At 37.0% G+C, this 18,621-nt stretch overlaps 1 protein-coding gene across 1 annotated transcript in view; it reads right to left on the bottom strand.

Annotated features, from left to right (window-relative positions):
- Positions 1–826: 826 nt before the first annotated feature.
- The window catches only part of LOC109171188 (TMV resistance protein N-like), a 37,462-nt gene continuing 19,667 nt past the window's right edge, over positions 827–18,621 (bottom strand). The window contains exons 13-14 of the mRNA XM_019320312.1: positions 12,884–12,976; positions 827–1,341 (exon numbers count right to left, since the gene is read on the bottom strand). Of these exons, the coding sequence (XP_019175857.1) occupies positions 941–1,341; positions 12,884–12,976 (494 nt within the window). The 3' untranslated portion in view covers positions 827–940. The remainder of the gene's footprint in view (positions 1,342–12,883; positions 12,977–18,621) is intronic.

The raw sequence follows: 18,621 nt of genomic DNA, 5'->3' as shown, positions 1-18,621 counted from the left end.
CCAAGACGATGTGGTCTAATGGTACTTGGGTTGGATTTTCATTTGGAAGGTTATGAGTTCGAGCCTCAGTGGAGGTGTTATTGGTTCTTTGTGTTTTAGTAGGTTGAGAAAGTATATTAACAGATACTACAATGTAATAGGGCCAGTAACATTCAAAAAAAAAACTTATTAAATTTGTTGCTACGGCTTAAAAAGTTAGTTTATTATCAAATACATGCAATTCGAATTAATACCTCTAATGATTCTCCGAGTATTTGCGATTTACCATCAATGGTCCTTTATGTTTTAAAAAATAACCACCCGTGGTCCTTTTAGGACGTCTCGTGGTCATTTTAAACTCGATTTTTTTTAAGAATTAGAACCACATATGGTTATTTTTTAAAACATGGAGGACTATTGAAGGTCATTTAAAACTTGAATGACATTGACCACAGCTGGTAAATCGCTAATACTCGGAGGACCATTGGTGGTATTAACTCCATGCAACTCAATAGGTTAATTTAATAAACAATTGTGGCAAACAGATCCTTAAGAGCTTACACATATATGCATGAAGTCCTCCTTCGATCATCACACCCACCCGTACGTCCCCAATTAACTTTCAAACTGTTCTAACCATACCAATTTACAAATTCAACCAATAATAATAATTCTTATTATAATTGCATCAACCAATTAAATAACCTGTTCATTGCATCAAATATCCATAAGCAAGATAAACTAAACATGATGTACAATAACACCAAGTTTAAACTTTAATAGTATATCCAAATGATCATTCATCAAACACTTCAAATATTCAGTCATCATCACATGCATGAACATATTAAACCAAGAAAAATCAATTTTGTTCGAACATATATCAATCATCACACATTCATAAACATGCGAAGCTCAAATTTTCAAGCACAAATGAAACAAAGGAAACGTGAAAAATCTTTCAAGGTGAAGGGGAAATAGCTGGAGCCTTGCCCTTGTCAAGATAAGCCTTCATTCTTTGCTCCATCCAATGGCTTTCTTTTTCTTCTGCTGGAGCTTTGCCCTTGTCGAAATAAGCCTTCCGCTCCATTTGATGGCCTTCTTCTTCTTCTTCTTGCTCTGTTTGATTGCCTTCTCCTCCTTCTGCTGGAGCCTTGCCCTTGTCGATATAAACCTTCCACTCCATTTGATGGCCTTCTTCTTCTTCTTCTTCTTCTTCTTCTTCTTCTTCTTCTTCTTCTTCTTCTTCTTGCTCTATTTGATTGCCTTCTCCTCCTCCTTTTGCTGGAGCCTTGCCCTTGTCTAAATAAGCCTTCTTCCGTTGCTTCATGTGATGGCTTTCTTCTTCATCTTCTTCTGGAGCTTTGCCCATTTTCATTGTATTTAATTTCTTTTCGTTTGAATTAGTCAATCCAAATGTACATATATAAATACACAGACACATATATATGGAAAACTTTGCAATACCAATCATAAAAATGCTTAATACTTTGATTCACGGAAAAATCCACAATCACTACCCAAAGGTGCAGAGTGAGTGAAGCTCGACTTGTGATCAATGTACATATAAATGCAAAATTTGCAATACCAATCATAATAATAATTAATACTTTGATTATGAAACAACCCACGACCATTATCGTTCTAAAGGTGTGTATGTAAGGGATGAAACCTGCCTAGTGACCCTAGTCAGCAAAGGACCACATGAAGGTAAATCAACCTCACGAATAAACAGCTCGATCTTACAGATAATTGAACATTAAATATTGTAGTTACCAAATGAGTTGTTCGACCAACTTAGTTGTGATTGCTCCCAAAACATTAATAATGATGCTTAACACTAGCTAAAAGTACTAAAAGATGGGGTACATTATGTAACTTAACAAAATTGAATTGATGTGCTCAATTTTGTTAAATTACAAAATGCACCCCATATCTTACTATGCATGTTGAGGTATCCAGCATTGTTACAATTCAGCATGAAAATGTGTGTGTTTACATAAATAAGTAAATATATTTTTTTTTTCAAAAAAAATTATTCATTATCAATAAATTAAATAAGAGAAATAGATCTTTTTTCTCTCCCTACGCTAGGGTTTCTCAGGCTCTATCCTACGCTTGCTAGGGTTCCGACGTCTCTCTTTGGCTTTCTCCGGCTTGTTTCACCGTTACTTTTTCTTGCACATCGCTCTCATGGCTTCGACATCAACGGAGGATGGTGTCGCAGGACTCACCTCCCGCTGGGCGGACTTGGTACTTGAAGAAGAAGAGGCAGTAACTTTTGATCATGTTGTTGCCGACGGGGATGGATGTGCTGCTGTGGAGGAGGTATGGACGGTGGTTGGTCATTTCTTAATGACTAAGTTGATTAAGGTGGAGTTTATGCGACAGGTTATGGCGTCAGTTTGGCAACCAGTTATGGATGTCCAAGTTACGGAGCTGCAACCTAACTTATTCCTCTTCGCTTTTCGGCACGACACTGACATGATCCGTGTTCTTGAGGATGGCCCGTGGTCTTTCGATAACCATACGCTTGTTTGCCGGCAAGTTAAGGATGGTGTACTCCCGGAGGACATTACTTTGGATTCCGTTGATATGTGGGTTCAATGCCATGACCTTCCCATGGGGTATACCTCGGACATCATCCTCGAGCAGATTGGGAACTTTCTTGGTAGATTCGTTCGGTGCGACAATCGCTTTGCAGGTCCGCCGTGGCGGGCTTTCTACCGCATATGATTTTCCATTCCAGTGTTGAAACCCCTACAGCGGCGCATGAAGTTATTAAAGCGGAACAAATCTACGTGTTGGATAAATTTTAAATATGAACGACTGCATACCTTTTACTTCTTTTGCTGTATGATGGGATACTCCTTCAAGTTCTGTCTCAAGGCAAGGAATTCGCCGATGCCGGTCGAGCTCTATCCATTCGGTGAGAACATGCGAGCAGGGGGCAGAAGTGGACCACGGCCGATCGGGGAACCATGGTTGATTTCGGCGATAGGTTCTCCACACGACGAGAAGGTTACGGCAGTTGGGGGTGGTTCGGTCACGGAGGTTATGGTGGTGGAGGGGCGGGAGGACAGCCCCACTGTGGTGGTTGCGTCGAAGCACCGTAGGGAACAGACAGAGGAACGTGATCGACAGTTTGGAGGTGGAGGAGGTGATATTGTGATGCCAGATGTCTAAACAAACTTGTCCATGGCGGGTTCTGGTTCCCAGAGCCGCCCATCATCATGATCACGCTTAGTTGGAACTATCGTGGCTTAGCAATCCACGTACAGTTCACGAGATTGAGGACATGATATCCTCCAAGAAGCCCGATTTTGTGTACTTAATAGAAACTAAGGTTGGGCGGATGCATGCAGAACGTCTCAGTATCAAGCTTGGTTTCGAAGGATTATTTTATGTGGAGAATGCAAGTTTGAGTGGTGGTTTGGCTTTGTTCTGGAGGAAAAATAATACTGCTAGGCTTCTAAGCTTCTCCAAGAACCATTTGGATGTGGAAATGAGTATTCGTGATGATAGGGTGTGGCGAATAACGTACTTTTATGGTTTCCCGGAGCGGAGTAGGAGGAGGGAGTCATGGGAGTTACTTACTTCCTTGAGTAGTAGATCCTCGTTGCCTTGGGTTGTCATAGGAGATTTTAATGATCTCCTCTATCAGTATGAAAAGAGGGGGGAATCCACATCCAGATAGTCTCCTACGCGACTTTGGGGAGGCTGTGGATGGTTGTCGACGGGTACAGATGGCTATGCGAGGCCATCAATTCACCTGAGAAAAGAGCAAAGGTACTAGTAACTGGATTGAAGGAAGATTAGACAAAGTGTAACACCCCGTGTTATGGCCTTTAACCCTGGATTAATTATTTAATTAATTCTGTTAATAATAATTAAAAAGGATTTAATTCGGTTAGGATTCCCTTTAATTAATTAATGTGGTCCACCATAGATCGTGGACCTTTACCTAAACTAGAGTCTTAAGCCTCTTAGGAATAAAGAGAGTGGACCTTCCACTATTCAAATTCTAATTAGGAATCCTAGACCTATTAGGAATAAAGATAGTAGGCCTTTACTACTCAGATCCTAATTAGGAACCCTAGACCTATATATACTTGTTAGGAATAGAATATAGTTTTTTACCATTCAGACTATGATTAGGATTCCTAAATCTATATATAGGGGATTAGAAAGCAATTAGAACCCTTACCACCCATAGTTGTATTACACGAAATTTTTCCCAGGAGATTCCCCACCACCAAGCCTAGGGAGACCAATCGGAGGGAAATCTTAGAGAAGAACCTTAATAGCCAAGGGATGATTAATTAAGGCTAAGAGGTAACCCATGTCTCGACAAAACTTATTTTCCTTGCTATATCTTATTCATTGGCTCCTTTGGTAATCGTATGTGTAATTCTGTGATTGAGTCTTGATAGAGCCTTGCTTAGGGTTTATATTGTGTTTATGTGATAATCTTGATGTTCTTGATACTATGATTGATTATATGAATGATCTTGTATTTCGATTATGTCTAGAGCCCTAGGGTTTATATCGTGAATTCCGTATTATGATGTTCTTGGTATATTTGGGAGGAATTATGCATGAATCGGGTGTTGAGTCTAGCCTAGGACTTGTGTTTAGGACCTTGCATATAGATTTCCTGATATTCTTGTGGTTCCGGATGCTCCTGAACCGTTATATGATTAATGTGGAGTCTTGGCGTGTTTAGGAATCGTGTAGAATGCATTTGGTATAATTCTTAGTTCAATCCCGTTAATTAAATACGTGATGTTGTCATTATGTGTTTGGATGTGTTTGGACGTGGTTTCGGGTTCCACGAGAGATCCCGGGACCGAAAGTTGCTTGTGAGTCAGTGAGGGGGTAGGTGGGGGCAGGGGTGCCAGCCACCTACCCGCTGCCCGTGGTTACTATTCCAGCGGGCAGCCGGGGGGCAGGCGACTGCCCGCCGGGCACCCGCTGGAATAGTGTGTCGCCGCCGGCGGGTGGTCCTCCACCCGCCACCCACCCGCTGTAAACCCGGCGTGGTTCGTGGTGTTTTTCCCCGTTTGATGTTTCCCCGTGCCTCGTTGTACCCCGTTTGTCGTGTATGAGTCTCGTTTGGTGTTTTTGGGTATCGTTCTAGGAATTTATGTGTAATACGTGTCGTTGTTGTTATGTTTTAATCGTTATTTGATTATGTGTTGCTTGATTGAATGGTGATGAGTATCATGGTCATTGCGCAATGGCTTGTGTGACTGATGATGATGATGAGATTGTGATTGGTGGAAATGAATTGTTGGAGATTGGCACCACTTGTGCCCGGTCATTGTACTAAAGGTACAGACCATAGCGGTGACTGTGCTGAAGGCACACACCCACCTTCGACTAGCTTGCCGTTGAGCATGGGTCAGGTTATAAGTGTTGCGGTGGGGGCATATAGTTTCCCAGGGCAATAAGGGGTGGTGATATAAGGGTGGCCTGGAGGTATAGGTTGGAACGGATATAAGGACAGAGGGGAACTAGGTTGGAACTTGGTATAAGGTTGGAGGATGAATTGTGTGCTTTGATGACGACTTGCTAATTGATTGTCTTGAATGCCTTCGTTGCCTCTAATTGTTATTTATAAGCTTATCTGCCTGTTATATCTTGTATTGCGTTCTTAGGATGCATCTTAGTCTTTATGATTATTCTATACTGTTGAGTCTGTTAATGTGTCTTGAGTCTTGATCTTGGATTTAAACTAGAGTCTCGTAAGTATATATGTATTCCATATTCAAAATGAGTTTCTTATATTTATCTATATTGTACTTAACGCGTTGGAGTGGGTTACCAACATTATTTGCTGACAGTTGTTACACTGAGTGTTTTTCAGGGACAGTTGAGTAGCTTCGGAGCGCGCTAGTGGGATTCGTGGGCTTTAGTTTAGGTAGTTCTAGTATTGATGAGATGGCCTTCGTGCCTTGCTTTGTATTTGGGTATTAGTTATGGTTTATGCCTTGTTAGTTAGTTTAGCCTGTGCATCTGAGTTCTCTAGCTCAGATGTGTCATAACACCCCGACCGATATGATTAGTTTATGCTCTGTTTGGGATATTTAATGATGGTTTGCGTTAATTATATAAGTTTTAAATATATCAAAAATTAGGGGTGTTACACAAAGTATTAGCAACGTCAGCCTAGGGTGATGTGAATGGGGACGCTGGTGTGGAGAATATACGGACTCGTACTTCAGATCACTCGACTCTTTATCTTAGTATCAATGCACCATGCATGCAAACAAGTAGGGGCCGGAGAGGCTGTAGGGATGTAGTTGAGACTGCCTGGCAGGATGGGAGGACTGAGGGGTTGCTGAATTGTCAGCAACGTTGTAGGGACAGTTTGATGCAGTGGGGTGGTGATCACTTTCAGAAATTTGGAGACCACATTAAGCAGTTGCGTAAGAGGCAAGGGGTGATTGGACACAGACGAGATCCGGCTGCCTTGGCCGAATTTCAAAGCTTGGAAAATCAATTGTCCCAGCTGAAAGCCCATGAGGATGTATTCTGGAGGCATCGAGCGAAGCAGCATTGGCTCCGTGGAGCCAACACCAACACAAAATTCTATCACAGGTATGCCTCTGCTGGCAAAAAAAAGAATTTTATTGACAGAATAAAGAATGATGATGGGATGTGGCTGGAAGGGAAGAATATGAGAACTGTTATTTTGAATTATTTTCAAACTATTTTTGCCTCTAGTAGCTCTGTGTGCAATAATCCTCTGTTTGATACTTTCATCCCACGTGTATCTCTTGCCCAAAATAACTCTCTATTGCGCCCGTTTGACTTGATGGGGTCAAAATGACAATTTATGCTATGTTTCCTGACAAGGCTCTAGGACCGGATGTAATGAATCCGGGCTTTTATCAACATTTTTGGGATGTTGTGGGGGGAGATGTATCTGCTTTTATTGTGAACTCTCTTAACTCGTGTGCTTTTCCGGAGGGATTGAATGATACTAATGTAGTTCTAATTCCTAAGAAGAGTGTGCCTGAAACGGTAGCAGATATGAGGCCTATTGCTTTGAGTAATGTTCTGTACAGGGTTATGGCCAAAATGATTGCTAATAGGATGAAATCACTCATGGGGGACTTAATCTCGGAGTCCCAAAGTGCGTTTATCACTGGGAGACTAATCACAGATAATATTTTGATAGCAGCTGAGGTGGGGCATTTCCTAAATAGAAAGCAATGTGGACTCGTAGAATGGGAAGCATTAAAATTGGATATGGCAAAGGCCTATTATAGAATGGAGTGGTCGTTTTTGAAAAAGATGCTTGAGGTAAAGGGCTTTGATGAAAGATGGATTAAACTGATTATGCTATGTGTAACTACTGTGACATACAATATCATGGTAAATGGCGTAGCTAGTGGTCAGATAATTCCCACTCGTGGACTCAGGCAAGGGGACCCTCTTTCACCCTATTTGTTTATTATCTATGTTGAAGGGTTGTCAATGTTACTGCAGAAAACTCGGATGGCTGGCTCAATACATGGGTGCAGAGTGGCTAGGGGAGCCCCTCCTATTTCACACCCCTTTTTTGCGGATGATAGCTTGTTGTTCTTTAAAGAAAATATCCAGGAGGCCAATGTAATTAAGCAGTGTCTGGTAAGGTATGAAAAATTGTCTGGTCAGATGGTGAATTATCATAAATCAAATATCTGCTTTAGCAAGAATACCCCCGGGGATGTTAGAGAGGAAGTGGCGGGTTGCTTAGGAGTATTACAGGCCCCCAATTTTGGAAAATATCTTGGCCTACCGTCTTTTATTGGAAGAAATAAAAGGGCTGTTTTTTGGAAGAAATAAAAGGGCTGTTTTTTCCTATGTGGAGGATAAAAACAGACAGAGGATTGGATCATGGAATAAAAAACTGCTCTCTTAGGCTGGTAAGGAAGTGCTTTTGAAAAGTGTAGCTCAATCTATGCCTACCTTTTCAATGAGTGGTTTTTTGTTACTTGAGTCAGTTTGCTTATCTATTGAGAGAACTATGAACAAATACAGGTGGGGGAAAGGTACAGAAAGGGGAATTCATAGGAAGGCTTGGGATAAGTTATGTATCCCGAAGAAGTTTGGGGGGTTGGGTTTTAAAGAACTCCGTACCTTTAATCTGGCTATGCTGGGAAAACAGGCATGGCGTTTCCTCACTATCCCAGACTCTTTGGCTGCAAAGGTATACAAGGCTCGGTATTACCCAACAACTTCCTTTGTTGATGCGACTGTTGGGAATTGCCCGAGTTATTGTTGGCGAAGTATTATGGCTGCGCATGGCATGGTCTGCTCTGGGATGCATAGGCGTATTGGAAATAGCACAACAACTTTAATTTGGGGCCATCTATGGTTACCTGACGACCCTAGCCCCTTGGTCCAGACTATTATGCTTGAGGAATTAAGACATGCTTTTGTGGCAGGCCTAATCGATCAGCAGACTAATACGTGGGATCCCCATATCTTGGCAGATTTATTTGACCCAGATGATGTGGCTCGTATATCTAGAGTTCCTATAAGCCCGGATTATGAGGACTCATGGTATTGGCTAGGCGACCCAAGAGGATTGTATACAGTTAAAAATGCTTATAGGCATATTGTTGAAGATTTTGGGCATAACCCTGGTACTTTTGATAAATGGGTTACACTATGGAAATTAAAGGTCCCTCCAAAATGGAAAACTTTCTTATGGGGAGCTATTTGTGACATCCTTCCCACCACAAACAATTTACTTATAAAGAGAGTGGGGGTGGACCTAACATGCCAAATGTGTGGTTTAAATCAAGAAGATGTTATGCACTCACTTGTTTTATGCGAATATTCTAAACTAGTCTGGAATACTACGGAGTTATCTATTACAAATATTATAGCTGATTCGTTTCCTGTATGGCTTATGGGTGCACTCATAACTTTGACAGAGGAACAAACTGGTGTAATGGCTGCGGTACTCTACTATTTGTGGACCGCTCGGAATTCGGCGTTGTGGAATGGAGCGCTGCCACGACCGGAGTAGCTTTGGAGGCGGGCTGCCGCTGCACTGCATGCGTATGCACAGGTGCATCAGCGTGCTCCTCGGCAGCAATTAGCAGAAACAGATGTGGAAATTCCTGGTGCTCGGCCGCGATGCTATGTCGATGCAGGGTACTGGCACGCCACTGGGGAAGCAACATACGGAGTGGTACTACTAAAACCGGACGGCTCATTCAAGGCGGAAACAAATGGCAAACTACCAAGCTGCTTCTCACCCCTTATGGCAGAGGCACTCACTTGCAAAGAAACTCTATCATGGCTCAAGAATCGAGACGAGTTGGACGTGGACCTCCTCACAGATTGCTCAAAAATACGAAGCTCCTTGCACGCTAGTCCTGCGACTATCTTATCTTATGTTGGGATGGTGGTGGACTAGTGTCGAGCGACAATAGCTCTTTTTGACTACTGCTCATTAAATGTTATTTCTAGATCAGTTAATTTACATGCTCATACTTTAGTTTCAACTGCTTTTTATCAGGAACATTCTTTGAATTGGGACTCTGTCCCTCCTGACTCTATTACTTCTTTCATTCATTAATATATGCCTATATTATGGCCTTCAAAAAAAATAAATGTATTTTTTTAGTACTACTAACTCTGTTACAATGCAGTATCTGTTTATAACTACTTTCTCAACTTACTGAACCATAATTAGTCAATATTACTCGCATCAAGGCTTAAACCCATGACTTCCCATATGTATATAATAGTAAGAAACTTTCAAATACCTTTTCCTGCCGTTATTTCTTTCTTTGAGAGTGGAAAGGGAGATGCTTGGAGGCAATGATGTCTCAGCTTGCTGGGGCGGAGCTTCAACGTAGGTGCTGGCAGAACAACGGGCACCCTAACTCGGGCTGAACGGTAGCCAGGCAGGACTAGTCAAATTCGTTGTCCTGGTCAGGCTTGCTGCTGGCCAATAGTAGCAAAGTCCCTTATGGGCTTCGGGGGGGCGGGGCTATTGCAGGGGTTGCTTTTTGTTTCGTGTCTGTCTATTATTTCCCTTATACACTTCCTTAAGTTATGCAATGTTATAGAGTTGTTTTTGAGCCGAGGAAATGTGGCACTTGGTTGTCCCGTCACGTTTCCTTTTAGCAGGTTGTTTCTTTGGCTTCGGAGGCACTGTTGGTCTATAGGCTTACTTGGTTTCGCCCTTGCGGGCTTTTTTGACAAAGACCAGGCCTCAACGTTGGTGCAAGCGGTAAGAAATTGCATCCTAGCCCGGGCTGAACGGTGGCCGGGTAGGGGTTTATCAAATCCGTTGGCGGTAGTCCAGGCTTACTGCTGACCCATAGTAGCTAATCCCTTTGGGGTTCTGGTTACTGATCATTGCTAGTGCCGTTTGGGAGGTTTGTTACTATTAGTTGGCTTGTGTTATGTATTGTCCTGCGAGCCGTTTTGCTTTGGCATGTGCGCCGTTGTTCTATGTGTGACCATAGTCAGATTATCTGTATATTTTATTTAATTGAGATGTTCGGACCTAGCTATTAGCCTACCACTTGGGCCTTTGGCATGTGAGCCGTGTTGTTTGGCCTGTGGGCCTCTTTGAGGAGGTGTTGCGGCTGTGTTAGCAGCTCTACTTGGTTGCATTGTGGTGCAGAGACGCAGCATTGCAACGTTGTAGGGAGGCGGCATGGTGGCGTGACACGATGATAGCAAGGTGGTTGTTCCCCTAGCTAACTGCGGGAGGTGTCGAATCTTAGCTTGTTTTGAGATAGGCCTTCTCTGCTTGTATGAGTTGGACCGCGAGCGTGGTAGGATGGTCGTGTAGTGGTAGTTTTCCACTATGGCATCTACAGATGTGTTGGTCCACAGCTCTCGGTTATTAATATTTTTTAGTTATTCTATTTTGCATAGCTTTAGCCTAGTTTGGTCTTGTGCTAGTTGTGCTGGCATAAGCCGGGGCCGTTAGTTTATATTGTGCACAATTTGAACTATATATCCGGAATCAATGAACTAAAATTCCATAATCGATGAACTAAAATTCCAGAATCTATGAACTAAAATTTCAGAATGAATGAACTAAAATTCCAGAATCTATGAACTAAAATTCCAAAATCGATGAACTAAAATTCCAGAATCGATGAACTAAAATTCCAGAATCGATGAACTAAAAATCCAGAATCTATGAACTAAAATTTCAGAATCTATGAACTAAAATTCCAGAATGAATGAACAACATAATGCTGTTGAGGGGAATTGAAACTGATTTTTGTTTAAGTGGGAAGCGCGTTTTTAATAAAACGACGTCGTTTTTGCATCCGTACGCACCATGCATGGTGCATACGGATGCACAGCATAACTATTGCATGCGGGACCTTAACTCCTTGACTTTGTATGGGTTCTGCCAGGGACGGAGCCAAAAATTCGGTTGAGGGGGGGCGAAACAGTACAGACGGATTCAGAAAATTTTTCCAGAAAAGGCGAAACATTAAAACAAAAGAGATAATTTAAATATAAATAAATAAACTACCTAAGAAATATAATTGTAAATATTGTTGGATATGGACGAAAAATAAAACACATCGAAACTTTATTAAAATATTCATAACAAAATATGAAACATAATTAATAAAATAATTTAAATAGAAAACACATTATAAATTACACATCTTATTATAGAGTGTGTGTGTGTGTAATATTAAAAAGCTATTAAAAAAGAATTGTAAAACTATGTTGATGCTAAGATTAAAACCCTTAACCCCATTATTATCAATGATGTGCTCTACCACCTACTCTAACTCATTTTTTGTTAACATTTTATAGTTTTTTTATACTAATACTAAAACATGTACTATATATACATATATACATATATACATACAAATACTATATATGGGACGGGGGTGGGGTGAGGGGGTACAGTTACCCCCCCTCTCCCTCCGTCCCTGGTTTCTACCCTCCTTTTGATTAATAAATTAATTTTTTTAAAAAAAAGATATAGAGACATTGGAGGCAAATTTTGTTCCATGCTACTTTTTTTTTTTCTTTTAACTTAGTTAATATGACCAAATTTCCACCCTTTTCCTATTTTAAAAAAAGATATTGTAATATACTTATCCTTTCAAAAAAAAATACTTATAATAGCATATTGTAATAGTATTTAGTCATATATATATATATATATATATATATATATATATATATATATATATATATATTCTAAAATGTTATTCCATTAGTGTTATTTACAAGGACATTTTTCTCTCTCTTGTTGAATGATGCAAATGTGAAATGTTAAAGAGTATAAATCATCTATTGTATAGTTCAAAATTAATAAATGATTCTCATAGTATAAATTAAAAGGGTAAAATATGAGTATCTGAATCACTAGCAGGATTACTTAACATTTTTGGCTTTTGCATTGCAGCGCCTAGAGTTCATTTTCTGTTCATTAGAATTGTACATAACATTGCCAATGTTGTACTTCCACATTTCCAGACAAGAGTACCCTTACACTACCCATTTTCTTTACCTTGCATTATGTTACCAATTTAAGAATATTAATACTGTTCCATTACTCTTTAAAAAGTAATAAATGAGTTAGTCCTAAAGTATGTGAAGTAATCAAATATCATATATTAATTATTTTTAAACAAGACATTGTAACATAAGGCAATTTTTTTAAAAAAAAAAATTACTTATAATAGCATATCGTAGTAGTATTTAGTCTTTTATACATTACTAGTAATTTTTTTTAAATGTTGTTTCATTAGTGTTATTTACAAGGACATTTTTGTCTATCTTATTGAATGATGCAAATGCAAATGCAAAAGTTAAAGAGTATAAAGCATCTATTATATAGTTCAAAATTAATAATATGATTTTCATAGTATAAAATTAAAGGGTAAAATATGAGTACCTGAATCAATAGCAGGATTACTTATACACATCTTCGCTAGCTTTTGCCATAAGGACCCCTGAGTTCTCTTTTTGGTTTTTGCCATTGCAGCGCCTACAGTTCATTTTCTGTTCATTAGAATTGTACATAACATTGCCAATGTTGTACTTCCACATTTCAAGACAAGAGTGCCCTTACACTACCCATTTTCTTTACCTTGCATTATGTAACCATTTTAAGAATATTAATGTTCCATTACTCTTTAAAAAGTAATAAATGAGTTTGTGCTAAAGTATGTGAAGTAATCCTATCCTATCCTATATATAATAAAGTCATATGGTCTTGTGAAAATTAAATGGTGATAATCAACATTTAATTTTCACAAGACTATAATAATATTGTTAATTATAATAACAATAATAATAATAATTGCAATAATAATAATGATAATAATTTCCACTGACAGTTTCTAATATATATATATATATATATATATATATATATATATATATATATATATATATATATATATATATATATATATATATATTTCAATTTCTACTGGCAAATTATTGTGTGAACGATGGTCCACATAATTGTATGGATCATGAATATCAAATACATTTTAATATATTAAAAATACATTATTTTTATATTGAAAGTACCCTACATACATATATAATGTACCCTTAGTATATTTAAAATATACTTTTTATTGCATTCAACCCCAAAGTTTATAAGTTTGAAATTAATATATGGCATAGCTAGGCGGCCTAATATTTAAGATTGTTGATGTGCATATTGAGGACTACGGAGACAAAGATGCGTTATTCGTGGATTCATCGGATACTATCCAACAACACTCTCCAACTTAATTGACGTGAAGTAGGCTTAGTAACATTAAGATTATATTCTCGAATTATTAGTTCTCATCTTTTATTGATTACACACTTAATTCGATAGTATTTGGAAGAAAAAATCAATGTTCGAACTAAGATTGTGATTTTGGTCTTTAAAGGTCAATTGTATGTTGCTACATCTAGAGTTAGAAATCTCAAAGGTCTAAAAATTTTGATCCGTGGTGACTCTAAAATTGTAATTCAATTACTATTGTAGTTTACTAAGTTCTTAAAATTTTGTAATATTAAATACTATGTACTAAATTTTTAATATAGTTTAAGATTTGTAGTAATCACCCACCTTAAATATTATTTTAATTGTAAATATATTTATGTTCATAATTTTATCATAGGAATTCACACATAATAATTATTAAATAACAAAAATTTTATATATGAATAAACCTCATATAGGGTATATTTTTATAACATATTTTCCGTGCATCGCACGCGACAAATACTAGTTAATCAAATATCATAGATTACTTTTTTCTTTTTGGTGTAAACCACGAGATGGTCCGGATCTTTTTCTATCCGTTTAACAGTCACTGCTGGAAATTATGAAATTTCTGACCACCTGAAAGTGATCTTAATAAATCAAGTTGAAAGCCTTGCTCCGACCACTTTTGGTATCCGGAAAAACCTCTATTTCCGACCACTTTTTCCTTTCGACTTGATTTAAGATCACTTTCAGGTGGTCGGAAATTCCATAATTTCCATCCGTGAGTGTAGGTCCACCAGACTAATCCTCGTTCGCTACGAGAGCTAACTCGGGAATCATCAATTGTGGGAATTGAACCCGAGTTATTATCCGGCCTATTGGGTTATATATTAATTATGATTAACATATATTAGCTCACACGGTTAATTATGTGACACTGTTAATTATGCGGCGCTGGCCTCCTCTCGTTTAGTCGTTTATTCTCCTACTCTGACCGGTTCTCAATCGTCTGTCCTTCAGCCTCTCTTTCGCTGCCTGCACCTCTTCCCGCCTCTCTTTCACTACCACCATCTCCTCTGGCCCCTCACCAACGTTTCTTTCTCTTTCACCACCGTCCCTCGCCATCTCCAACTCCAGATCCAAGCTTCTTTACCATTTTTTTCTGCGGTTCAACAAATTTTATATATATATATATATATATATATATATATATATATATATATATATATATATATATATTAGTTAGTGGTTTGGTGTTTAGGATTTGTTTTGGTTGTTTTAGATTTGAATTTCATCTGTTGCTTTGTTAAAGTTATTTTCTCTAGTTTCGTTTGCTAGTTATTTCCTCTCGTGTCTTCAGTTTTCCTCTCGTTTATTTGGCGAGTTCTTTTTTGATAAGGTGAAACAATTTATCTGATAATGGAGTATGTTTGCTTCATCCTGAGCACCGGAGAAGATCTGAACCTTGATACGCAGTTCAGTTTAATGGAGATATTGTCTATGGACAGAAGAGCCGCAATAGAGTCAGACTTGGGTAGCAAGATCATTAACAATATCAAATAAGCTTCAGGTTCTCCAAAAGAATTCATCTTCAATAATTTTAAAAAACAGTCAGAGATTCAAGTTTCGTGTAGCATTGAAAATTTGTTTCAATGTTTGATTGTAAGAATATTTTATCATTCCATCGATCTTATTGTAAACTTTTCATCGTATGATTAATGAATTAGCTCTTTTATTTCAAAAAAAAAAATGCCACATTAAATTAAATCTTAGACGATAGTCGTATTATAAAAAGAACTTGCCATCAATTTAATAACTATATTATATTGTATTCCATGACTAGCATTTTGTACGCGCGATGCGCGAAAACTTATGCCCAATATTAAAATATTTGTAAGTAACAAAATTTAAAAATTAGTTAAAATTATGTTTTGCAATTTCTTAAAGTAATGATACTTTTGAATTATCATATATTTGAATAATATAGTGATCAAAACAAAAAGAAAAAAAATTATATTTTTATATAATAATAATTTACAAATAATACTAAGCTAACACTCACATATATGATATATTGATATGGATACACAAATAATATACATACATATTATATATATATATATATATATATATATATATATATATATATATATATATATATGATACACATATATAATTTAACATTCATATAAATATTTAATTAAAATATAATTTATAATTAAATTAATTGTACCCGGGTACCCGGGTTGGACTTCCATTAGGAAGGTTGTGAGTTCAAGCCTCAGTGGAGGCGTTATTAGCTCTTTGTGTTTCAGTAGGTTGAGAAAGTATATGAACAGATACTACAATGTAATAGAGCTAGTAGCATTCAAAAAAAAAAAAATTAATTGTTATATGATAATTTTAATAAAATGATAATTAAAAATAGGAAAAAGATATGATAGATGTAGGTGTACGGTAAAATTGGTAGATATATTAAAAACTAACGGTGTTATAACGGTGTAAGGGTGATTTTGTCCAATGCAAATGAATGTACAACAATTAAAGCAAAATGTATATATTTATTAGCATATAAAAAAGGGACAAAAATCAAGGACATAACTTGTATTGACACTTATTATGTTTTTAGATATATATATATATATATATATATATATATATATATATATATATATATATATATATATATATATATATAATTTAACATTCATATAAATATTTAATTAAAATATAATTTATAATTAAATTAATTGTTATATGATAATTTTAATAAAATGATAATTAAAAATAGGAAAAAGATATGATAGATGTAGGTGTACGGTAAAATTGGTAGATATATTAAAAACTAACGGTGTAAGGGTGATTTTGTCCAATGCAAATGAATGTACAACAATTAAAGCAAAATGTATATATTTATTAGCATATAAAAAAGGGACAAAAATCAAGGACATAACTTGTATTGACACTTATTATATTTTTAGATTAATATTGGTATTACACGAGATAAAGCCTACAATTAACATCCATATTAATTGTTGAATTTTAAAGGTTTGATTGTAATTACATTTGACTCACATTTGAAGGTTTGAATTTTTTTCACCAATGAACTTTTTTTTTTCTTTAGATAAACAGGGAGGGGGAAACCCCAAGCTAAACACCAATGAACTTCTTTGATATATATATATATATATATATATATATATATATATATATATATATATATATATAGAATTAGGTTCTGGTGTAAACTTGAGGTATCACTAGAAAAATTATAGTTTAGTCCATTGTCAAGATTAAATATAACTTTTAGAGCCTATATGTCTATTATTTAATAAAATGTTTAACACTATTTCCCATTATTTTTTTTCTCTCTTGAATATTACTATTGGTTTGATTTCAAAATAGTGATTATTATTATTATATAAATAGTATATATTTTATATTTATCCTTTTGAATCTCAAAGATCATGTAACAATCTTTGGTTAATAGACATTGAATCGGGCAATTAACCTCATGTTGAATATGGATTTTGTGGTTAGTCAAATTCCATATGTTAGGAACACATGTATTAGGATTTTGATGATACCAATGTAGCTTAGAAGTAGACCCCTAACTTTTTGTCATTTATTTGGATACCTTCGTTCTAGACGAAAGGTACCTTAACTCACCATGTAATTCGTGTTAAGCTAGTCAAACACACGAAACCGAGTTAAGATCTTTTTAGTTAGGTCTCTCTCAACGAGAGAAGAGCAGTTCGATGAAGCACAGCCTCATCCCCATTGCACAACGAAAGATAAGATGATCTTCTACAACAGAAAGTAGAAGCCGAAAGAAGCCTTCTGATCAAGAGACCTTTTATGACTGTCAAGACAAATCATCTTCTCTCAACTCAAGAAGAATGTTGTCAAATGTCTCATCTGAAGATCATCCTAGGAATAAACTTTCCTAAAGAATGAGAGCACACTTATCAAGGTGCATTACATGCCACAGTACTACTTTTCAGAGCTAGAAGACAAAATAAGAAAAAGTGCTTGTCTCCAACGTCTATATAGTACAGCTGCATTTAATGAAGCAATAAATGCACAAGGCTCTTCGGTTATTAACCACTGGATCATAGGTTTGAAATGCCATCTCCCTCCAACGGATGGATTATTTCTCACCTATAAATACTCATCTTCTCCATGATAGAAGGTGCTGGTTTTTAGAACAATTGAATACTTAATCTCAAAATCTCCTTATACAAGTTCACTCTCTCAAGCTTTTGAAATCCAGTGATTCAAGGTGTGATATTTGAAGAAGACGCATCTAATCTCATTCACACAACCTTGAAGAAGTCTTGCAATTTTGTATACACTGATTATTCATCAAGTCACCAGCCAGTCAAGACTTCACCGTGTTGGAGAAACTCGAAGATTATTCATATCCAACCCTCAACTCTGAAGAAGACGTTGATAGAGGCGGAGTAAACTCTAGGAGTTGAAAAACATTCAAGTAGCTATCCGGCTTAGTGATCAAGGAAGCTATCTTGGTGTAATTTGTACTAGGAGTGATAGTGCAAACCTTTCACGAGTTGTGAAAGAATAGTGGAGTAGGCAGAGTTGGCCGAACCACTATAAAAATCTCTTGTCTCTATCTCTTTACATTTCAACACTTTACTTTCTTGCATTGCATAACATTCGACTTTAACCGAAAGCTTTCCAAAAGATCAAACAGTGCAAAACAACCTAAAATTTGTATTACATATCCGCTGCGTAATAACCCCGAAAGGAGTTATTTTCGTGAAAAACGAATTGAGTCTATTCACCCCCCCCCCCCCCCTCCCCCTCTAGACTCTCCTTTCGACCCTACCGGGACCAACACCATATTATAGGGTATAAATATATATTCCTCATTTAATTACCAATTTGTTTCTTTGGAA

This window comes from Ipomoea nil, unplaced genomic scaffold, assembly GCF_001879475.1.
Source record: "Ipomoea nil cultivar Tokyo-kokei standard unplaced genomic scaffold, Asagao_1.1 scaffold3400, whole genome shotgun sequence".
In the NCBI taxonomy this organism is placed as follows: Eukaryota; Viridiplantae; Streptophyta; class Magnoliopsida; order Solanales; family Convolvulaceae; genus Ipomoea; species Ipomoea nil.
Note: the sequence above shows the minus strand (reverse complement) of the source record. Positions and strands in the feature narration are given on the sequence as shown.